Source organism: Arabidopsis thaliana, assembly GCF_000001735.4.
Source record: "Arabidopsis thaliana chromosome 1 sequence".
NCBI lineage: Eukaryota > Viridiplantae > Streptophyta > Magnoliopsida > Brassicales > Brassicaceae > Arabidopsis > Arabidopsis thaliana.
This window is the reverse complement of record NC_003070.9, coordinates 21,351,096-21,374,290: the sequence shown is the minus strand read 5'-3', so window position 1 is coordinate 21,374,290 and position 23,195 is coordinate 21,351,096. Positions and strand designations below refer to the sequence as shown.

Below are 23,195 nucleotides of genomic sequence, written 5' to 3'. Positions count from 1 at the left end.
TAGAATGAAATTGAAAACGCCTCACTTTTAATGCAGTCAAGACGAAACTAGTCTCTCGATATCTGTTTTAATGAGAGAGATAGAAAAAGGTTTCTAAACTTTAGTTTGAGAGCTCGTTGACGAATAATAACATCGTTTTCACTTTTCACTACAGAGTAGGATTTAGTGATTGGTGAATCTTTATTCTCTATGATCAAGATTTATTAGATTATCCAAAAGAATGGAGAACATTAATCAGATAAACTGTTAGCAATTTGACTATACAACTCAAGATCCTAAATCCTAAACCTTTCTTCTAAACCATACAAGTCTAACAAACAAAAAAATGCAAGTATGATGAAGAACCATCATCAGATTTTTAGCCAAAAAGTTTGTTTATTGTTGCACTACTCTCTCTAAGAAACTCATTTTGAATAAATCCCCCAAAATATCACCTTCCATTAGCTGGAAACAAGGTTTGAGCCTGTCGGTTATCGTCTCTCTTAGCCTTATCGGCTTGAGCTCGTCGTACAGCCAACAAGATCTGTCTTTCATGTTCTTTCAACATTTCATCCAAGTTTCCTTCTCCTGGAATCAATGGTCCTGAGTACTGAATCCTCCCTCTCTTCTCACCATCATAGCCCTGCTTTCACCAAATTATGTTTAGCCACAGATATACAAACACAAGAGACTAATAACAACAGTGTTACTTCTCGTTTTTACCATTATTGACTCTTTGCTAGAGGATGAAGGGTCATCTTTCCTAATACCATTAGGTTTCTCCAACAATCTTTGGGACAAATTGAAATTCTCTGAACCATCTTCAAGCCAGCGTTGGTTCACTATAGCGTCTCTCATACTTCCAAACTGTGATCCATCTCTAGTAGGTGCCATTGAGTTTGAGAATCTTGACAATTGGCCAGACCCGCGTTGGACATAGGACCTTTGTGTTCTCAGTTGGCTTGATCCGTTAGGATGGTTGTCTCCGTTTGTGTAGATTGGGTAGGGATTTTGTGCGGTATTGCCCTTCAGTGGTTCGATCCGGAAGCCATTGCCAGAATCTCCCTCAGGATTAAACTTCTCACTAATGCTTGTCCGGTTAGTCTCCCCTAGACGTTTCTTTGAAAGGGAAAAATTCCAAGTAATAAGATAGAAGCATAGGCATACATACACACAAACACACACATGCATCTGTAGACTAAGAAATTACCTGTATTGATGCCAGTAACTCGGCATTGGCACTAGGAGCCGGTACAGCTTTGGACTCTCTAGCCAACCGCTTCTGTTCATTCTGTTTACTGCTCGAACCTTTCCGTCTGTTCATGAGAAAAATACTGGGAGTCATAAATGTTGCTAAGATAAACTTGCAAATGGTGACAAAATGTGTAGAAGCTTTGAATCATACCGTCTTGCTTCCTCTTCTCGAAGCTTGGCATCAAATTCTTTCCTTGGCTGATATCTCGGTAAACTTGATGGCTCACTTGGAAAAGGTTTTGTCGTAAAGAACTGAAAAAGAGAGTAATATCAACATATATGTCTAAGCTACAATGCTAATGATTTCTCAGCTAAAACATGAAAAGTAGGCGAAAAGTGGGTAAAAGGTATTGAAGCCCTAATCTAGTACCGGAGTAAAGTTCATAGGTCAACCTCGCTTTGAAGGGCCGAAGATGCGGTTCCACGTGCATCTGGTTCTACAGCTAGAAGAACCTCAAGGAGGGCCAAAGCTGAAGAAGGAAGATCCTTAAATGTATCAGCTACACATCGCTTGTAGGGATGTTGAGGTTTAAAGATGGTTGCATGCCGCAACCGTGATCTTCTCCAATACTCCTCAGAAGGTGATCCGCAGAGTTTAAAGATCTTGTGCATTTGTTCTACCTGTTCATATAAGAAACAAAAGGTTCTTTTGAATTTCATTTTCTGTATTGACTTGTCTATATGCCTACCTAAGATAACATAAAACGATTAACTTGTTTAGCGTAATCAAAGCCAACATGCCAAATCTTAAAAAGGAAATTGTGTTTCACGAAGAAAACTATACCTCGGTTCTTCCGGGTAGAAGAGGCTTTCCAGTAAAGAGTTCAGCAAGTATGCATCCTGTGCTCCATAGATCAACCGTAACTCCATAGTCAGTTGACCCAAGCAGAAGTTCAGGTGGGCGGTACCACAATGTCACAACACGGCTAGTCAGAGGCTGCTTTCGTTGGCCCCGGTAAAAATTAGAAAGACCAAAATCACCAATCTTGAGATTATTGTTACGATCAAGCAGAAGATTTGAGCACTTGATGTCACGGTGCAACACACCACAACTATGGCAATGTTCTAACCCAAGCAACAATTGCTTCATATAACATTTAATCTAGCAAAAGCATATCAAATGTTACAAAAACTGATTATAACTACAAGCAAATATAATACACACTTGAGAACGGTTTTTACCTGTGCCTGAGAGAACTTAATCCCAGGGGTCGAAGCAAGGCCTGCGAGATCATGATCCATATATTCAAATATAAGATACATACTTCCCGAAGCTTTTGAAATGATCAGCCCTTCGAGTTTCATAACGTTTGGATGGTTAAGCCTACGTAGAATGATAATTTCTCTTGCCATAAACCTCACACTCTCAGGATCCATATTAGCAAACCGAACCTTCTTAAGTGCAACAATCTGGTTTGTTTCGAGATCACGAGCTCTGTACACACTACTATACGTCCCCTGCCCAATCTGCATTCAAAAAAAAAAAAAACAGAACTTCAGCATCATCTAAAATCCAAAATCAAAGACTCCAATTTCAATCAAAAAGCCACTCACCATCTCCAACTTCTCGAACGAATCAGCACTACGAGGAATCCATCCATTAATAGCTTCACCAGCAACTGAAACTAACCATGAAGGCCAACCAGCAATAACTTTAGCTGCTCTATCTCCATTACTAACACTACCAATCCTACTCATCCTAGGCTGCAACGGTCCTACATTATCAACTATCTCCAAAACATTTCCTTTTTGCAACACAGATTCACAAGATTTCATCTCAAAGCTACTCTCTTTCTTCTCCTCCAGCTCCTCCACTTCCTCATCAGAGAAAGTGTCCTTGACATCATCAGGTATTAACCTCAATGTAGCTTCGTTTCCATTAACACTAGTTTCCTCTGAATCAGATTGTTTCTTAGAAGCTTTAGGATTCTCTTTACCAATACTTACATGATTCGTCTCTATGTAATCATCATTAGTACGTACTCCTTTTGAGCAAATACAACCCATTATCTAAATCTTCTTCACCAGCAGCATCAACTGATAAAGACTCTACCTTTTTCGATTCCACAATGCAAAGATTCTAACTTTAGTATAAATCTAGCTAAAGAAGTGAAATTTTTGTAAGAAAGTTTCGAAATTTAAAGAACCCAGAAACAAAATTAGATCCTTGGAAGAAGAAAAGGTGAGATTTTTGTAGATCTAATGAAAACTGGGGAATTGATCAAATCAACATTGTTGATTAGGAAAGAAGTAAGACTTGGTCATGTGAATAAGAGAATTGAGGAGAAAGATAGAAGAATTTTTGGGAAAGGAGAGATTTTCGGATCTGAGTTAGTACATTAGTGGTAGAGTTGAGGAAAATGAAATTGAAATTAGAGGTAAGTGAGTCGGTTGGTTTAGGGTTTTCAAAAGGAAATTTTGTGGAAAATGAAAAAGAGAATTGATGAAGAAGGAAGAATTTCACAAGCAAGAGAAAAAGTCAAAGGTTATGAGAAACTAATTAAGGTTATTAATCTATATAACTTTATTTCCAAATTTTAATACCGAATTGTCCTAACCAAATTACGACGAATTAAACCTGAATTTTGTATAAGAGAATGGAGTTTGAAATCATATTTTGGTAAAATTTTACAAAAAAATACATGGATATTAACTAAAGTTTCTAATATGAATTGATTTGATATTAACTAAAAAAACTCAAATGAAGATTTAAATATATTTGAAATAACATATTATTAGAAAATATTCATCTTCTCTCTTTCTTCCTCTTATTAATATTTTCTTTTATTTTAGTGAGGAGTCTTCCAATAAAGAGTTCACATATAATAATTATCCCATATAGAAATCATCAAAACAAAGCAGCCAAAGAAGAATATGGTTAAGTGGTTGTGCAATAATTTTATCAAGATAATTAGTCAAGAAATCTGGTTTCAGTTGATTTAGCTAGGTTGTTTCGGTTTGGTTAAAAAAAATCAATTCTCCGAAAAGCAAACGTAAACGATATCATTAAGGACATCTTTAATGGTTATCTTCAAATATTTTTCAAAATTAAAGTTTCTTCAAAATTGAAAAAAAAATGAAGCAAAACATTTCCAATAGTTTCCTTTATTTTCTATTTTAAAAAGAATATTCTAAGTATATTATATCTTTATTTTATTAATATTTATTAATAATACTTTTTACTTTTTAAACTTATGAACTTTTTCTATTTATTTTTAGTAAACAAATAGTTGAACAATTTTATTTAAACTACATTATTATAAAGAAAATCACATTACATAAAATTAATTAAAAACATATATTTATGATGAAATTGTACACGTTACATAATATTAATTAAAAATATATATTTAAGCATATAAATTTTGAAAATGTCATAGTTTGATAGGTAAATGGAATTAAGATTAGTGTTTACTCACAAATATTTAAATAACACAACTTACCGGTCCCTTTCAGTTCCCCCAAGCAACTTCTTGGCATCAACCGTACCATCAATTCCAACCATCCAAGATATCCAAATATTGGTGTTAAAATTGGTCCAACGAAGCAGCTTTAGTTATGTCAACAGTCTTTAACAATCTTTGAAGATACTCATATTGACATTTCACACAAAATGTTTCCAGCTAATTCACTGCATGCAAAGAAATTGAGTGTTACATCTTCTCTTTTTAACAAGTTTTCGACACATTAACTCTGTACCTTCCAAGCTCGTTAGCTTGTCCCATCTATCGATGATTCTTCGACCAATCGCCTCAATCTTTTCTTCGTCGTCGATCTTAATCCATAAAAGCATTTCATAGTAACCAAGTCCCGATAAAGAATCAGGAAACGCCTCCTTGATTGTTCTAATAAGAAACTGAACTCCTCTTTCCTATCCTCATTAGTGAAGTAACAAAGATCAGTAATATACATTTCTTCTTCTATAGAGAGACCCTGCTTCTTCATAAATTCGAAAATACTCATGAGTTTTGCTCGACCTTCACCAGAGAGAATGGATTTATCATCTCTTCTCGGTATAATTATGAATGATGATCTCCTATGGGGGAATATAGAATCTTTTATGTTATGTTTTGCGATTTATTTACAACTTTCTACGCTCACTTTTACTCCCAATCTACGAAGAGTTTAAAGATCTTGATTCCAAGTTTCGCTTTCGTTTTTTGGTTCCTCTACAGTGGAAGCCGAAGCTTTTTAAAAAATTGGACCCCCCAAAAAAACCGAAATGACTTTCTTAGCAAACCTTAATTTATTATGATTCAAGAAAATACTTGGTTTGATGATTTAAGCGTGAAAACACCAGGGAATCTCAGCGGATTTTAAGAAATTTTGGGGTAATTTGCGGCGGTTGAGACTGAGTTTTGACGATAATTAAACACGAAGCCAAGGAGATTGCTTATAGCACCTCCATCGGTTATATTAATGAGTGTCTTAACTATTTTTTTAATATAAATTTAACACTTTTGTAAAGAGAGAGAGAAGAGAAGAGTGTCTTTAAGAAGACACAAAGAAATTTCTTAAAGATATTTTTCTATTTACATGTCACCTTCTTATTGTGTTTAATATTTTTACAATTTATCAATTAAATTATTAATTTAACTAAAGACATTCCATTTTTATCACCAATGTAGATTCTCTTAGGCTTTTAGTCTTTGATGCCGCCATTTTTGAAATCGGAAGCATTTGATGAGACGAAGAAGTGAAGATGAAAAGAGAAGTTGACTCAATCAGAGAGAGATGGAAGGAAGAGAAGAAAACTTGATGAACAAGGAAATTTTGTTACGGAATAAAAACCCTAGGGTTTTAGCCTTTTAGGAATATTTCTTTATTTCTATTTTTTCTTTATTATAAAACTAAGAATTACACAAAATAATCTGTGTAACTAAAGAGGTTGAAAACCCTAATTAAGAATGGCAGACAACTCGGCCACCCGTGTAAGAGTCCCTAGCGACCGCAACAGTCGCCGGAAAATCAAAGGAGAAGTTGACATAATTAGCTCTTTACCCGATGTGATCCTTCAACATATTCTCTTCTCTTTTCAGACGAAATACGCCATCAGAACTTCCGTCTTGTCAAAACGATGGAGGCATGTATGGTGCAACATACCTTCTCTCTCCTTTAATAATATAATTATAAAGGAAGCTGATGCCATAAACAAAGCCCTAAGTCAATACACAGCTCCCAAGATGATGAATTTTCATCTCAAAATCAACAAGAATAACAGTCTTCATCACATCAAGAAGTGGACCGAATTTGCCATGTCCCGCAACGTAGAGAATATGTCCCTTGATGTCCGTTTTCGTTCTAACAAGATTCCTCGTTTCTACGAGATCAATTCCTCTGTCAAGTCACTCAGCCATAGGTTAGATTTGCATGATGTGATTCCCCGACACGGTGTGTCTTGGACATCCTTGAAGAAGTTTTCCTTGAGTTATTGTGGGTTACCTGATGAATCTGCTAAGATTTTATCTGGTTGTCCGATTCTCGAATGTTTAACATTGTATACACTGCAGAAAACTCAATGTTCTTGATCTCACCAAATCGCTGCGCTTGAGAACATTAGAAATAAACAGCGACATTAGAATGCCAGGGCCAATGCAGATTGTGGCACCACAGATCCATTGTCTCAAATTGAGAAACACTCAATTACCATGTACTTTAGTTGATGTCTCATCCTTAACCGAAGCTGAAGTACTGGACATTATCATCTTCCCAGTGAACCTGTCCTACAATGCTGATTTTCTTCATGCCACGATGCTAGAGATGCTAAAAAAGTTAAAGAATGTAGAGAAGCTTACTTTTAGTGGAAGCTATCTTCAGGTATGTTTCACGCTCATTCTTGCATTCTCTAATGCCTACAACTCTCTAACTAATTTTACTCATATTGGTTGTAAATTCTACTTTTTCTGATGTATTAATTTTCATCAGGCCATATAAGTTTTGGAACGTTTCATATATAATCAATATGTGTTTTGGTATTCACGGTCTTTTTGTGTGTTTTTGTTAGAATTTGTCTGTTGCCGAGAAACGTGGTGTTCCTTTTCCAATGTTCAAGGTCAAAGCTTTGACTCTTGAGATGAAACACTTTGTAATTTCTGATATAGAAAGAATGTTACAAAGCTCACCTAATTTAAAGAAGCTAACAGTACGCGCAAAGGATAACACGGTATATTTACAGTAACCTTATTTTATTTTTATTGGCTCCTCATCTATCTATTATCGAGTTCGAGTAATCCAAGAACCATGTATTTTTCTTTATGTTGAGCAGGGGAAGTATCTTTACAGATACTTTGCAAGGCTTGAATCTGGATCAATGCTCGAGCTCAAAAAAGGTGTCTAATAGAACATGTTGTTGCAATGCAGAGTCAGAGCAAAAGGTGTTTCAAGGCAAACAACAGAATCCTACACTTTTCTCTTTTTAATGTCACAAAATCGACAATAGCCACGTTTGATCATTTCAATTTTCAATCAACTCTACTAATTAATACTTTTGGGTCCATGGAGGAAAAAGTATTATCCCTAAATAAGTCATGATGTAACAAAATATTACATAGAAACTCTTTGGGTTGATTGTTTCTTAATTATGTTTAACATGCTTAACCAGCCATCCTAAACAATTTCCTCGACAAGTTCAAGCTATTGAGCTATCAAAACCTGAATCTAGGACTCACCATGTCATACTCGATGTTATAGGTGCAAACCTAGAAATGAGCTGTGAATTAGCTTAGGAACCAAACTTTGTTTCGTATGTAACAATATCACTCATGTTTGAGTCACCCAAGTAATAGTATAAAGTTGTTAAGAAAAAAAATGCTCAATCCGTACTAAAGAGAATATATATTTTGAATAGAAATCCTAGGGGGTTTTAAAATATCGTGACATGAAAAAATCATTTGTTTTTGGTTATAAAAACTAGTTTAAAAATTACAAAAGGATTGAAAAACCTAAGCATATCCTATACTATTATTTGGGGTGGGGGGGGGGGGGGTGGTGGGTGTGTGTGTGTACAAACATGAGTTTGTAACATTTAAAATGTAAAAAATATTATTAGAATGTCATTAGAAAAATTTAATAGTGTAAGTGTGTAACGAATAAGTTTACTAAATAAATATGCGGATTATGGGTCATAATTCTAGTTTATAAAGATCTACAAGATTATATATTTTAAAATATCAACAAATTATTAATGAAGATTTCGTTAAATTATGAAAAAGTTTATGACCTAATATTTGATCATTGAATAAGAATAAAATATTTGGAAAATAGAATATCCTCTAAACACGAATCTTCTATAACTATATAAGTTTCTATTATGATGTAAACTACATGCAACATGTGCGATTACAATGAACAACTTATGCAAACAACGATTCCACGATTCAACTCTTCCAATAATATTCGGATATATGACGGACGGTTCTAATGTACGACATCTGATGGATAGGTTCTTTCCGCAACATATGAGACCACGATGAACGACTCTATCTACAATACTCTGGAACTCCCGGTAAAATTTGCACCAATAATTTGCCAAAAATTGCGATATCTAGGATTCAAACCCAAGACATGATGTAAAAGCTTTTAAAAGCTTAATTTTAATGGGCCAATGATGCTTTCACATATATAATTCAGAGTATATTTATAAATTGGTATATCTTTAAACATATCTTGTTTTGAAAATTAATTTACCTCATAAATTATAATTTTTCAATAATGTTATAACACTATCTATAAATAATTTGATACAGTCCTCATCACACACTTGCTTCCCAAAGACACTTTGGAAGGAGTGTCTCAAATTATAAAGATACCCACAAATTTAATATTAACTTTTTAATTATAATTTTTTCATATTAGGACAAACACCCAATAAAAGTTGTATGATATATAAGATTATCCCTTTTTGTTCATCTGTAGTTAAAATCTCTAGTTGTGTTATATTTAACCTTTTGCCCAACCTCTCTATTCACATCTTGACTATTCTCAAAACTAAGCATACTCTTTGACCATAGTTATATGGTCTCATTTAATTCTCCTCCCTTCTCAAAAAGACAGCTAAATATTTTCTTTCATATCAAGTCCAATTTTATATCTTCAACTCCTCGGATACTTTTATATCATCATCCATTTTTTTTTTGCCATGTTTGACCATTTTAAAATATCTAACATATCAATTTACTTTACCATAATAAACATAGACAAATTAAGTAAAAGACAAACGCCGCCAGGGTGGAGCCACGTAATATATAATAAACAAAATAAACAAAACCCGAATCCGGATCCGAAACTGAAGACAACTCATAAACAACCCAAACCCGGATCCAAAAGCCTTGGTTGTCACAGCTGGAAACAGCCTGTCACCAACGGAGAGTCTCTCTCTTCCCTTCTTCTCTCTCTAATCTTTTTTTTTTCTTCCTTGTTCTCTATCTCTCCTTTTCCTTCTTCTTCTTCCTTCTCCTTTCTCTGTTTATTTGCTTCGTTTCCTCTTCTCTTTCTCCGATTCTTTATCCATCTTCGCTCAGATCTTCCCCGTTTCAACTCTTTGGATCCAGATTCTCCTCCTTGTAAGCTTTCTTCTCCCTTTCAATCTCACCAATTTTGGTTCTTTTTTTTATTGGTCTTTGTTTGGATCTGAAAGTTTTGATTTTTTTCCTATTTGCATTATTGGGTATTCGATTGTTTTCACTATTTCCTTCTCTCGTGTATTGACTTTGAAGTTTTGGGTATTATCTCTTGAGATTCTGTGTTTAAAGGTTATGACTTGGCTTTATGTATTTCAATATTGTTATTGATTTGTGTGTTAATCATCTTAATCTTCAAGGTTGCTTTAGTTTTGAGAAAGGTTATGACTTTTTAAGATCTAGGGTTAAGATGGTTTGATAGGTCTTTGTTTCAAATTTTTGGTATATTTGGTAAGTTTTTGATTATTTGTTGTTTTGTTTAGTTTATGTAGGTAACACGCATATCAAGTGTTAAAGAGTCAAGATCACAAAAAGTTCTATCGGGTGATCTGGGCTGCTTTCTTTTGTAATCTAATTGCAGAAACTTTGCTCTGACTTGGATAGCTTCGTAAAAGGTTCAATCTTTCTCCGTTTTTCATCAATGAGTAGTAACTAATCTGGAAATTTGTTGGGAGAGAAAGGGCACATTGCACTGCTATTGCTAGAGAACGTTTCTGCATCCATGCTGGTAGAGAGCATGCGTGGATACTGTGTTTTGGGTGATGCCCCTGACAAAATTAGTTCCCGATGCATTCGGCGTTGTGACGATATGTCTAGTCGCTCTGCTAGTTCTTTTGGGTCTCCTTTGCATCGCTTACTCGTTCTATTTCCAGTCTCACGTTCGTAAGCAAGGCTATATTCAACTTGGTTACTTCAGTGGTCCCTGGATTATCCGAATCACTTTCATTCTCTTTGCTATCTGGTGGGCTGTTGGTGAGATTTTTCGATTGAGTTTGTTGAGGCGTCACAGAAGGTTGTTGAGTGGGTTGGATCTGAGATGGCAAGAAAACGTTTGCAAGTGGTACATCGTTTCCAATCTAGGATTTGCGGAGCCTTGTCTCTTTCTGACTCTCATGTTTCTTCTGCGTGCTCCCTTGAAGATGGAATCAGGGGCTTTGAGCGGAAAATGGAACAGGGACACAGCAGGTTATATTATTCTTTATTGTCTCCCGATGCTTGCTCTTCAACTTGCGGTTGTGTTGTCCGAGTCACGCCTAAATGGTGGTAGTGGCTCTTATGTAAAGCTGCCACACGACTTCACAAGAACGTATTCCCGAGTTATTATTGATCACGACGAGGTGGCCTTATGCACATATCCTCTACTGAGTACCATCCTTCTTGGTGTGTTTGCAGCCGTCCTAACAGCTTACTTGTTCTGGCTTGGAAGGCAGATACTGAAACTTGTCATTAACAAGCGTTTACAGAAGAGAGTATACACTTTGATATTCTCGGTCTCGAGTTTCCTTCCATTAAGGATTGTTATGCTCTGTTTGTCGGTTCTCACAGCAGCAGACAAGATTATATTCGAAGCCCTTTCTTTCTTGGCCTTCCTCTCCCTCTTCTGCTTTTGCGTGGTATCCATCTGCTTGCTTGTCTACTTCCCGGTTTCAGATTCCATGGCCCTGAGAGGTCTAAGAGACACAGATGATGAGGATACGGCTGTGACCGAAGAACGCAGTGGTGCTCTGTTACTTGCACCAAACTCTTCACAAACTGATGAGGGATTGAGCTTAAGAGGTCGGAGAGACTCGGGATCGTCTACACAGGAGAGGTATGTGGAACTCAGCCTATTTCTGGAAGCTGAGAACTAAAATCGCCAAAGGCTGTTTCTATTTGGCTTTTGGCAATGTACAGATTCCTGGTGAAACAAGCAGAGAGAGAGGGATAAAGAGTTTAAGTATGAGAATATGTTTGCGCAAAAAAAGGCATAATTTCAGTTTTGTGGCAAAGACACTTTGACTGTAAAGGAGGGTTTAAGGGGGTTTACTCTTGTGAGGGTTTGTTGTTTGAAATGTTTTCTGCTTGATGGATCATATTTTTGTACCTTTATTATGTGATCAATTTTGATTTAGAAAAAAAAAAAAAAAACAATAGCCGTGAACATGAGCATGACTTTAAAAGATAAATCAGCCTTTTACCCTCTATTCTTTGGACTCATGAACATGAGACTTCATAAGAAAATTAGAGAAATTGTACCAAGCAAAACAGCCATATAGTGTTCTAAACTTCCATGTCAATTCGACCTAGACAAATACACTTATGACTTCAGAAAATTTGACATAATTTTAATATTTAACCAAGTTTGTCAAGAAGATCCGAGAACATTTAAACCATCCAATCTGATAATTGGAAGAGAAGACGATTGTGTGAAGAAGGTGAAAACATTTAACGTTCCACTGATACATACATGGTCATCGTTTGGCTCGGTGGTTGGGCTGATAGGTTTAGTGCTCGGCTTACTTGATGAGACTGAGTAAAAATGTCATATTTAGGTATAATCAGAATATTTTTCACAGTTCAGTTTATTTTTTAAAATTTTCTTTTAATGTATTTAGATATAATCAGAATTAAACAAAACGGGCATATATACATATTAAAATAATCATGCGTGTGCCATTTGATGATACATCAACTGATGTATCGTCATCCTTATTACTTTTTGTGCAAGACATAAGCTTTATTACTTCTTCTGTTTCTTGTTTGATTTTCTTTTCTTTGTTGAACTTTACTTTTCAATTAGGGTTTTGGTAAGGCTAAAGTCGATTGTGACTTAGCTATATAAAAATATATGTAATGTCTCTTTAGAGACTTGGTTTTTGATTGAATAAAAGAAGAGCTTTCTTCAACATTGAAGTCTTCGAGTTCTCCCTGTTTAAACAAATAATTCAGAGCACCAAAACAAACTTCTTGATCCATTGATCCATTGATTCTTGAACTCTTGTTTTGTTATGATCCGGCTGCATAATCAACTTACAAATGATTTTACAAACAAAATAATACAGTAAGCAAATGATTATGATAAAGACTTTATCATAAAGTCACAACATATAGAAATCAGCCTTGTTTGATAAACAAACCAATCACTCAGTTAAGTGTTTAGTGTAAATCTTATTCACAATGTTATTGAAATCTTATGTGTATCATCTTTGTTTTAACTTAATTTTGAAATAGTGTTGTGTAAATTATAGCAATGATATTAGAACCCTCTGAACTAATGAATCTGCTTACTACATGTAGATTAGTGTGATTCAATTTAATTAGGAAATTTATTGATCTTTTCTCATTGGATATTTTTATATGTTTTCCAACTGACAACCTAATCCTTTTACTAGTTATTGTATTATAAAACTTTGGCAAATTTTGAAGAGTACGTTACAAACAATTTTTATTTTCTTTTCCTAGCTAGTAGGCTTTTTTTTCTGTGCAAACATACGTACTTGTTTTTGTTCATTCAATCCAAAGGAGAACAAAGTTTAAAGCTCTTCAACCTCATGGATTGGTACAATAACCTTAAGAAAGCATAAGCTTATGACATAGATATGGTAATCCAAGCATGTGTTTGTGATAAAAGATTATAGATAACATACCTTGGTGGAGGTATCCAGAATTGAGAGTGGCCGTGCGCCGTCGAGGCGTCGACGACATTACCAGACATAGCGCAACTAACGGTCCAAGGGTCCCCATCTTCCAAGAGAATTCTGGTCGTTCAAGGCTCAACCATGGTCGAACCAATTGAGATGTAGTGTAGGCTACATAAGTATACTTTGGTCAATAAAAAGGCACGCTCGTAACAAGCACTTCTGTTAATTCGAATATTTTTATCCGGTATTTCTTAATGAATTTCTTTTACAAACTATGCATGGTTAATGAATTTATAAATTTATATATCCATCCGAGACAAACCAAAAGACCAAAACAAAGATTAGATAAACGAATATTGATGTAAGGATGTGAAAAAATATAAGACGTGCTTTTATTATTTTTGGAATGATTCTTCTCGAACTAATTTGCTAGGAACCATTCTATATTTGATTCTTTTAATCTGTAGACCATTCAAGATTTTTGAAGACTCCATTATTTTCCTAATGAGATTCTAATTATTTTTTACCATAAATTTTAGTAATACATTTTTTAAATTTAAATTTTAGTTTGATATTATAATTTGAAAAGTTGTTTACATTCACAATATTATATTTTTGTATAAAACGATTGCGTCCAGTGACCAGTCATATTCTTGTATTTAAATTTTCTCTTTCCTAGATAACTATCAATTTTTGTTATTTGTTTAAATGTTAGGTTAAGAATGAATTCATATTATAGTAACCAACATATTCAATACTTTCAAATGAAGATGCCAATTATTTTTCTTCATTTGAAAGTATTGAATATGTTGGTTACTATAATATGAATCATCTTGATTCATTCTTAACCTAACATTTAAATATGTATGAAATAAAAAAGAAATAAAAGAGTAGGATTTGAGATTTATGCCATATGTCAAAACAAGAATGCATCAGTTAGTAATAATTAGATATATAAATTTTACAAAAATATAAATATATATGATATTTTTCTCCGTGACATCGAGAGATTCTAAGTCATAGTGGATATATACCCACAATGTCTTGCCTTCACTCCTACACCTCTACAATTGGGGTGAGAAAGAAGAAGTCTTCTTGAACCAACTATGGCAATTCTATCTCGCCCCGTCAATCAAGTTTTCATCAACTTCCGGGGAAAGGATATTCGCCACGGCTTTGTCAGTCATCTTAAAGATGCCTTGAAAAGAAAAAATATCAACTTCTTCATCGATACACATGAACAAAAGGGAAGAGACCTGAACCACCTCTTTAAACGGATTGAAGAGGCCACGATCGCGCTGGTCATCTTATCCCCAAGGTAATGTTCCGGTTATGCTCATTGCTCAATATATATTATTAACCTGAAAACTATTCTGATTAGGTATGGGGAATCAAAATGGTGTTTGGAAGAACTGACGACAATCATGGACCAAGAAGAAAAAGGGCAAATGATTGTCATCCCAATCTTCTATAAAGTGAGAACGGAAGACGTGGAGAAACAAACGGGAGAGTTCGGCCATATGTTTTGGAGTTGCGATGAAGAAGCAAGTCTTGAAGAGATGGAGAAATGGCAAGTGGCTTTGAAGGCTGTGTGCAACAAAATTGGACTCACGTTGGATCTTAAAAGGTAAGTGAGCTCATTTTTTGTTTATTATTTCCACTTGAGCCGTAAAAGCCCTACTCAATTTAGAGTTCCAACCAATTCAGAAAAATATACGATAGTTGTATTATTTTCTTTCGTGAACAATATATACTACCAAAATTGTTTCTATTTAGAACATGAACGACGTAACGGATATGATGAGCTCGTCATTTATACTAATCTCTTTCCCGAAAAAAGTCAACGTTTCACGGCTTTAGTTGATGATCCGACTATTTCCAAAAAAAATCTGAATTAGATCAAATTCGGCTTTTCTCAAATGACCTATAATCGTCGAAAACACACAACGCTAAGTCTTGTCTCAATATTTTCTTAGAACCTAGGAAATCTAAATTTGCAGGGCCTTTTCACAATATTTTTTCTTTTTTCTTTTGGATCCCTTTATTCAAAGGTTTTAAAAACAAAATTTCACATGGACCCTGGACTTCCGCCCCATAGAGTCGGGCCTGCCGCCAAATTATTTTCAGGTTAAACATTGATTGTTTATCGTTATTATCATTCTTGTTGACATTTCTTTAGATGAATCCGTACTATAAATTCCATTGTTGTAAAAAGCGATCTAGGCGTGTAGGTTCCCGTCTAAGCACTAGGCGCTAGGCGACAGCCTAAACAACCGTTTAAACCGTGGAGTTTACCTTCTACGTGTTGAAAATATATATGCGTTTTGTTGCTAATATACACGCATACGAGTTCAATTATCTATAAACGGATACTAGTTTATTACATATCTTGATTTGATTTTTGATGGAAAAGTTTATTTATGTATTTCCACCTCCCCATTAAAGTAGTGATGGAAAAGTTTACAAAGAACTACAAGTGTTTAAAAAAAAATGTTCTTTCACTTTCCTGCACAAACGAAAAATGGAAAATATGACACTACACCAATAATTGTTTTAACCTAACGATAATCAACGTATAATTCTAAAATATCTAAGATGTAAAGTTTCTTACTTTTTTTTCTTAAACAATCTTTATGTACCGTGCTCCGTTTAAGTTTTTATTTCGAGAAAGCTACCGTGTGACGACAATTTCGTTTTAGAAAAGTCATTATGTGATAAATTGATAAAGTCAATCTACTTGATTTTTATTCAAATGGAGTATGTTTTTACTAATACTTAGTTGAAGATAATTACTTTATTTTGTTGAACTATAATAAGAGGCTCCTGACAATATTATTTTTTGAATACTTAATATTTTTTTTCATCAACAACTGAAATTAATACTATAGTCTATAGTTGATATTTTGTTCAAAAATTTGCATATATATTTTTCTGCATCTTTGCTTCTCTGACAAGGTATTAACCTAGTCTCTAACCCCAAACCCCAAACCCCAAACCCCAAGTGGGGTTAAATGAACTTGAATATATGCTAATGATCTAAGTCCGATTGATTCGCGAGGTTAACCATTTTGATTTGCCTCCATAATTTTATACTAATTATACAGATCCGAGGCCAAATTTATCAAGAAGGTTCTGAAGGCGGTTGAGGAAGTTTTAACCACTATTCAATCTGATGAAGCAAAAGAAGGCAACTGTGTGGAGGATGTTGAAACATTTAACGTTCCACTGACTCTGCCTTGGTCATGGTTTAGCTCGGCGGTTGAGCTAATTGGTGCAATTCTCGGCTTACTCGCTGAGACTGTTCACGCTGATGAAGGAAGAAGAGAAGCTGATTTTGTGAAGAAAGTGAAAACACTTAATGTTCCACTGGCTTTGCCATGGTTATGGTTTGGCTCGGCGGTTGAACTAATTGGTGCAGTGGTCGGCTTACTCATTAAGGCTGTTCAATCTGATGAAAGAAAAGAAGATGGTTGCGTGAAGAAAGTGAAAACATTTAACATTGCACTGGCTCTGCCATGGTTATGGTTTGGTTCGGCGGTAGAGCTGATTGGTTCAGTGCTTGGCATCATTAACACTGTTCGTTCTGGTGAAGGAAGAGAAGATGATTGTGTGAAGAAAGTGAAAACATTTTACGTTCCACTGGCTCTGCCATGGTTATGGTTTGGCTCTGCGGTTGAGCTGGTTGGTGCAGTGCTCGGCTTACTAAATGAAATTGTTCACAAGTGTGCCTCACCAACCATGGTTATTCTTGCTAGTCAAGTTGGCTCTGTTGTGGCTATTTCGAGCCGTTGGGCTGATAAGTCTGTCTGAGCGAGCTTTTGTTTTCGATTTCGTCTCTTTGTGTTTTGTGGCTATTTCGAGCCGTTGGGCAGGTAAGCATGTCTGAGCGAGCTTTTGTTATCGATTTCGTCTCTTTGTTTTTTGTGGCTTCAATTGCTAATGGAAATAAATAAAATTTGCTTCAGTTTCTTGATGTAGTTTTAATGGATTAAAAGGAATAAACTAATCTACAATTAGAAGAGCAACGGTTGCTTTATTATGCAGATGGTTTCTTTGAAATGAAAGCTAGAAGAAGACTGAATCAGTGTCAGACAAAAATGTCTTTTATATTGGAGATTGAACTGTAACCATTGGCTTAGGCAGCTGAGTACACAACCTTGAATTGAAACATTGTTCCTTTGTGGAAATGCATTACATTTGGTGTCTTGAAATCGTGAGTCGAGTTTAAGACGATATCACATTTGTATTTTCTACATTTGGTTTGTAATTATGTTACCAAGGAACTGTTTTCTATTAATCCCACATCAAAACAATGGTTATTGTCCTTGGAGTGTAGTAACAAAAGACTACTCAACAACAATCAAAATGTCTCATACTATGATACTAGCATTATATGATTTACTGATAAACATTTCAGTTTTAACTAAGGATGCATAAATGATTTCAGAAACAAACAAATGCAATAAGCAAATGATTATGATAAGCAATCTTAATAACAAAATCTGAATTGCACTTTCATACCATATAGAAATTAGTCTTAATTGATACAAAAACATCATTAAAAAAGCAAGTGCAAAAATTCTGAGTAGAGAATGATAATAAAATGGAAAAAACTCAATAACCACCCTTGAGATCGTTGACAACATCGTAAGGAATGGGAGTGACAGTCTCCAATGTCATACCTTCGACCATGAAACCCGGTTTAGGACCTTTAGGCTGTCTCTTGGTGCTGATAGTCTCTCCTCTGGCTTTAGCATCAGCCTTAAGCACATCGTTCTGCTTCTTTCTGAGTTTAAACTCCTCAGCACACCTTGACTGTTGCACATGCTCCACACGCACATGTATCCTCTTCCTTATGATTCTGTTCCCAATCTATAAAACCAAACCCAAACACATAATTAGCCCACCAAGAAATACAATAAACTAAAAGAGAAGGCTTTCAAAAATAAGAATCATAGTAGATTGATTGCAACTAATACAAATAGCAAAAGAAGGACCCAAGAAGAAAAGCTTGAATCTTTCGAACCAATACCAATCCAACATCTCAGAATTCAAAACAGATAGCTCACACAAAGACGAATTAAACCCCAAATGAAAGAATCAAAATCACATTCAAACCCTAATTTCAACAATCAAAACTTTTCCAAACAGATTAGAGATTTGAGTAATCAACACCTGTTTGTTGACTTCAACACCAACGGCACGCTTAGTGACATTCCAGATGCGACCAGTACGACCATGGTAGAACTTATGAGGCATACCCTTGTGGATAGCTCCATTAACCTTGACATCGACGTAATCGCCGACCTTGAAGGTTCTGAGGTAAGTGGAGAGTGGAATATAACCCTTCTTCCTGAATGGTCTCGCGAACAGATCTCTTGTTCTCGCCCTCACTCCGTGTCCCGCCGGCATTTTCACTCTCTGTTTGAGTCTGGTGGCTGAAACCCTAGAGAAGCCATTGTTAAGATAAAAAACATGACACTTATAAAGTGAATTAGGGTTTTCATAAATGGGCCTGATTGGGCCATAGATCTGTAAATACCCATTGGATTTGAGGAGTTAAAAGGGGAGGTACGTAATTGTTTTGTTAATTACCCCTACATTTTGTATAATTTGGGCACAAAGTTTGGTATGTTAATTTTGTGTGCATTTCGGTTTGGAATTGGTTCGGTTTAGTTAATTTGGTTATAGTAAAATATTAAAATTTTAACTAAACTTCTTAAACTGAAACTTGTTTGTGTTTTATTCGGTTTACTAAATCTTTATGTAAGATATTATAAGTAATCAAATATATGGTGAATATTATGTATTTATTGTGTTTCTAACGTAATTTAGAATAAGTATTCTGATTAGTTTAGAAGTAAAAATCATACAAAATAGATTCTCTCTTATAATAACCTAAACAATTAATTTTCTTTCTTTTCTCCTTTCCACTAGTGTTTTTTTCTCATCCTCCTTCCATGCTCTTTTCATATTTAAAAAACAATTATGCTGCAAATCAACGTTAATGTAAAAGGCTCCTTGACAAATTATGTTGAAAATTTATATTGGGGTTTAGAAGTAAGCCTCTATTCTTGTGAGGGTTTTTGGATTTGGAGATATAGAATCATATTTTTTTTCAATTCTATATTTTATTTCATTTTATAGTTAAGAGTATAATTGGTTTTTAATTTTCCTTAAATCTATCTCACCAAAGTTATTATCTATATAAAATATAGATGGACAAACTTTTGGAAAAAGGTCTTTAATATTCAATTTTTCCTTTCGTTTCTTAAACAAACTAAACAAATAATTTTACAAGAATACAAAAACATTTGATATTGTTACTACTATTTGTTAATTACAAAAAAACTCCCTACATGCGAGCAAAATATGAGATTTGGACATAAAGTTAGTATGTAATTCACAACAATCCTAAAATCCCTCTGTTTTTTTTTACCGGATTAAGCTCTATAAAACTCAAAAAGTTATTCCAAATAATATCAATTTCATTTCTCCATGTGAATTTAGTTCATAACGGGAACCTTATTGTCTAGTTATATAGTAACGTAAGAATAAAATCTTACACAGTTACACTAACAGTTAAAACAAAAAAAGGAATCAAAGGAAAGTTTTTTCTTAGCAGAGAAAAGGTATAGAGTATTCTTGAACAAGAGACATCCATGGATCACTCTGACCTATATAAGATGTATTGTTTCAAGTAAACAATCTGTAGACCATAGACCACAATGCATTTTCCCAGTGGCATTGGCTCCGAATGGCAATCCATTTTAGGTGCGATTAAGATCTGAGGTCAAGAGCGATGTGATTAGCTAGAAATATGAATGGAAATGTGATTCAACCCCGATGTCATTATCCTATATTCTTGAATGGTAATATGATATAGAAATGGTTAGAAAAAAATTACCATAATCGACATTACTTGTATTATTGTTTATATGTTTTATGTATGAGTATTATGTATCCATATAAAACATGTGTGCAAGCAAAAAGAGCTTACTGAATTGTCTCGCAGATCTCCTTAGCATCCAGGTTGGTTCTAGCTCCTATACGTTTCCTCGACTTAACGCATTTTGAGATATCGATAGCAACTTCAAAGTTTTTGAAAATTTCCGACTACAGTATAGTGATAACAATAGTGACTGATCAAGATACTAAAATAGAAGGAACCCATGATTCACATATAGCTTATATACTCAGAAAGAGTCATGTTAGCCTCACATATAACTATGCATAACCATGAATCTCTTTGTCCTTATCCTCTAAAAAAACATGTAAGAAAATGGAAATATATAAATGTTAGAGAAGAAGTTTAATGGTTGTAGAATATTTTCTAAACATTCAAACATAGACTCATAGTGATATGTGCAAACATGTGGCTCAAGCCATTTTTAAAAGAATCAACGCACTTGACAAATGCATATTGCTATATGTGAACCTTGGGTTCCTTCTCAATTGTATCCATCTTTTCTTCGTCGTCAACATGATGTTCCAAGAGGTGGATTATCCCGCATTCTTTTATCTCCCTAGCCTTGGAATACTCATCGAATATCTCGAAATAAAAAATAAGCTCTGTGGAAGTCACCTCCTTTGCTTCAACTTCGAAAATGTATAGATGATCCGTTATAAATGGATACCATTCAGAGAAACGCCATTCGGAACCGATGCGACAAGACACCAACCCTCGTTTCTGAATACCAACCTCATCATCTTCACCTTTATTATCCAACAAGATGCAATCCTTATTCGTCTTCGTATACACACAAAGTGTGTCCAAATCAAAATAATAAGTTTCATTATCGACCTCGTTCTCAAACAAGATGCAAGCCTTAAATTTGGTTGACGTATGAAGAAGCTTTTGATTAACCTTCACTGATACGGAACTCCCATGACTTCTGTAAGTGAAGCACGCAGGCACTTCTTTACCAGGTAAGACCACAAAATTAACAGTTGATGTCTCGATGAGGAGATCTCTTGCTTCTTGATTTAGGTTGAAGCAGTTAACGAAGTTGAGAAGAATACCTGGATTGTAAAAGGAGCAATCTAGTTTCTCTAGGGACTCGCAATTTCGTGCATTTAGGACCATTATGGAATCTGGAAGCTGCGGGAGTGATACAAGACTTGAACATTCACGAAGATCTAATTTCCAAAGATTAGTTAAATTCCCAATTGAAAAAGGGAGCTCCACCAGACTAGAACATTTAAAAAGTCTTAAGTCATGGAGACTAGTTGCATTTCCAATAGAGGAAGGAAGCTCCACCAGACTTGAACATCTTTCAAGGTTTAAATTCTTAAGATTAGTAGCCATTGAGAGATTAGGAAGCTCCTTCAGGTTTCTAGAATCTGTCAAATCCATATGCTTGAGATTTCTAACCAGCTGTAAAGAAAAACAATGGCAAAATATTAGGTTGATACACTTAGCAATTGAACACATAAAACTAAAAGAAGACGTATAAAATATATACATTTCCATGCAAGTAAACTATAAACGATACACTTAGCAATTGAAACACGAAAGATATTTAAATGACTTACTTGAATTCCGTCCCACAGCTTCTCAAGTTTGCTGTAACACATCCTTAATTCGACAAGGAATTCCAGATTATTAATAAAACGCAAAGATGTCATCGGGAAACACGACCAATCTAGTAATCGTAGCTTCGGGGATATAAAAGTCAGAGGTCCCGGAGAAGATATAATGTTTGGATGATATAAATCGTTTTTGACTCTTAAGAACTGGAGATTAGACATTCCTTTAAAGGATTTCTCAGTTATACTTAACCAATTCTTGGAGTCTATGCCTACAACACTTCCAGTAATCTGAGAAAAAGACACAAAAATTAATAAGTAGAGATGATAAAATAAACTCAAGTTATGATGAAAGAGTATTGGCAAAACTTACTGTTGTATGACCAGAGACTACTGCACAAATATCTTTATAATCAATCAAAAATCGGCGTTGACCAGGCTCAAGAACGGATTCTTTACGGACGATTTCTTGACCTAGTTGGACCAGCAAGTTACGCATGTTTATGGACTCATAATACTCGGAATCTTCAAGATCAGTATGTTCAATAGATATAAGAGATTTCATCTCTAAAATGTGAAGGCTTTGTCTCAAATCCTTGAATCTGTGGCCAAAAAGTTCTTTCACTTTCGTTATTTTTTCCATGTTGAAAAAGCAAGCTATATGAAGGAATAAATCTTTATCTTCATCACATAAAGCATCATAACTGAACTTCAAAATGCGCTCAATATCTCCATTACGGTACGTCCTTAACCTTGATACTTCCATTGGCCACTGCTCCTTGGACAATCCACGAAAGTGGGATCCAATAACCTTTAGTCCTAACGGAAGTTCACCGACATGGTATGTAATTTCACGAGCTAGTTCATCGAAACCATCTTCAGGGGTCTTTTGGTTAAAAGCATACTTGCAGAAGATTTGAAGATCCTCATCAAAACGAGGTTTTGGATAGCTTCCTTTGATATCCTCGATGACTGCGCTATTCTGGAAACGGCTGGAAATATAAGCGGCGATGTTTTCAATCATGTCTGTTTCATCAACCCTAACAAAGAAGAAGATCAATTTATACATACGTCTTGTTAATATATAATCACTAAGAGTATAGTTTGATGTGTTAGAAATATTAACAGCACCACTAACCGTCGCGGACCACGGGACCATTTTTACCAGCTCTATTGGTATGTAAAAACGGTCCGTACTTGGTCCGCTACAGTTTTAATAAAGCTGGTAAAAATGTTCCGTGCTTGGTCCGATCACGGTTTTCTTTTATTTATTTTTGGGTCCACACCACTACGCACATAATTTGGGACTGGTACGTAAAAAATTGTCTAATCAACATACGGATTTGTCCGCCTT

The 23,195-nt window shown here is 35.0% G+C and overlaps 6 protein-coding genes and 2 non-coding genes across 13 annotated transcripts; 4 read left to right on the top strand and 4 right to left on the bottom strand.

Annotated features, from left to right (window-relative positions):
- Positions 1–64: 64 nt before the first annotated feature.
- On the bottom strand, positions 65–3,704 carry AT1G57700 (Protein kinase superfamily protein). The gene is made up of 8 exons (NM_104567.3): positions 2,788–3,704; positions 2,416–2,700; positions 2,018–2,335; positions 1,627–1,854; positions 1,385–1,485; positions 1,190–1,295; positions 703–1,098; positions 65–622 (listed from the first exon to the last, which is right to left on the bottom strand). Exons 1-8 carry the CDS (start codon positions 3,238–3,240, stop codon positions 431–433), a joined length of 2,079 nt encoding a protein of 692 aa, NP_176083.2. The 5' UTR covers positions 3,241–3,704; the 3' UTR covers positions 65–430.
- Positions 3,705–6,140: 2,436 nt separating this feature from the next.
- Positions 6,141–7,570, top strand: AT1G57690 (F-box/RNI-like superfamily protein; the record flags this gene model as incomplete). Its single annotated transcript, NM_104566.1, has 5 exons — positions 6,141–6,320; positions 6,369–6,720; positions 6,821–7,050; positions 7,238–7,396; positions 7,499–7,570. The coding sequence occupies 5 exons, from the start codon at positions 6,141–6,143 to the stop codon at positions 7,568–7,570; spliced, it is 993 nt and encodes a 330-aa protein (NP_176082.1).
- Positions 7,571–9,541: 1,971 nt separating this feature from the next.
- Positions 9,542–11,932, top strand: Cand1 (plasminogen activator inhibitor). 3 transcript variants are annotated; one of them, NM_104565.5, is made up of 2 exons: positions 9,542–9,794; positions 10,175–11,932. In NM_104565.5, exon 2 carries the CDS (start codon positions 10,454–10,456, stop codon positions 11,540–11,542), a length of 1,089 nt encoding a protein of 362 aa, NP_176081.1. In that variant the 5' UTR covers positions 9,542–9,794; positions 10,175–10,453; the 3' UTR covers positions 11,543–11,932. The 3 variants fall into 3 exon arrangements, with proteins under 3 accessions (NP_176081.1, NP_001320917.1, NP_974044.1); NM_001333804.1 differs by having other exon boundaries at positions 9,542–9,983; NM_202315.1 differs by having other exon boundaries at positions 9,605–9,794; positions 10,273–11,803.
- A 2,107-nt stretch (positions 11,933–14,039) lies between these two features.
- On the bottom strand, positions 14,040–14,140 carry MIR5649a. Its single transcript, NR_139383.1, has one exon. It is a non-coding gene; the product is annotated as a microRNA ath-MIR5649a precursor (primary transcript).
- MIR5649b lies at positions 14,040–14,140 on the top strand. The gene has a single exon (NR_139384.1). It is a non-coding gene; the product is annotated as a microRNA ath-MIR5649b precursor (primary transcript).
- A 278-nt stretch (positions 14,141–14,418) lies between these two features.
- Positions 14,419–17,122, top strand: AT1G57670 (Toll-Interleukin-Resistance (TIR) domain family protein; the record flags this gene model as incomplete). Its single annotated transcript, NM_104564.1, has 3 exons — positions 14,419–14,630; positions 14,694–14,939; positions 16,417–17,122. 3 exons carry the CDS (start codon positions 14,419–14,421, stop codon positions 17,120–17,122), a joined length of 1,164 nt encoding a protein of 387 aa, NP_176080.1.
- A 531-nt stretch (positions 17,123–17,653) lies between these two features.
- AT1G57660 (Translation protein SH3-like family protein) lies at positions 17,654–18,816 on the bottom strand. Its single transcript, NM_104563.4, has 2 exons — positions 18,488–18,816; positions 17,654–18,184 (listed from the first exon to the last, which is right to left on the bottom strand). Exons 1-2 carry the CDS (start codon positions 18,722–18,724, stop codon positions 17,927–17,929), a joined length of 495 nt encoding a protein of 164 aa, NP_564724.1. The 5' UTR covers positions 18,725–18,816; the 3' UTR covers positions 17,654–17,926.
- Positions 18,817–19,979: 1,163 nt separating this feature from the next.
- Positions 19,980–23,125, bottom strand: AT1G57650 (ATP binding protein; the record flags this gene model as incomplete). Of its 4 annotated transcripts, NM_001198325.1 has the most annotated exons (5): positions 19,980–20,099; positions 20,751–20,911; positions 21,011–21,689; positions 21,848–22,132; positions 22,215–23,000. In NM_001198325.1, the coding sequence occupies 5 exons, from the start codon at positions 22,998–23,000 to the stop codon at positions 19,980–19,982; spliced, it is 2,031 nt and encodes a 676-aa protein (NP_001185254.1). The 4 variants fall into 4 exon arrangements, with proteins under 4 accessions (NP_001185254.1, NP_176078.4, NP_001321773.1 ...); NM_104562.4 differs by having other exon boundaries at positions 20,751–21,689; NM_001333803.1 differs by lacking the exon at positions 19,980–20,099 and having other exon boundaries at positions 20,665–21,232; positions 21,335–21,689.
- Positions 23,126–23,195: the final 70 nt, after the last annotated feature.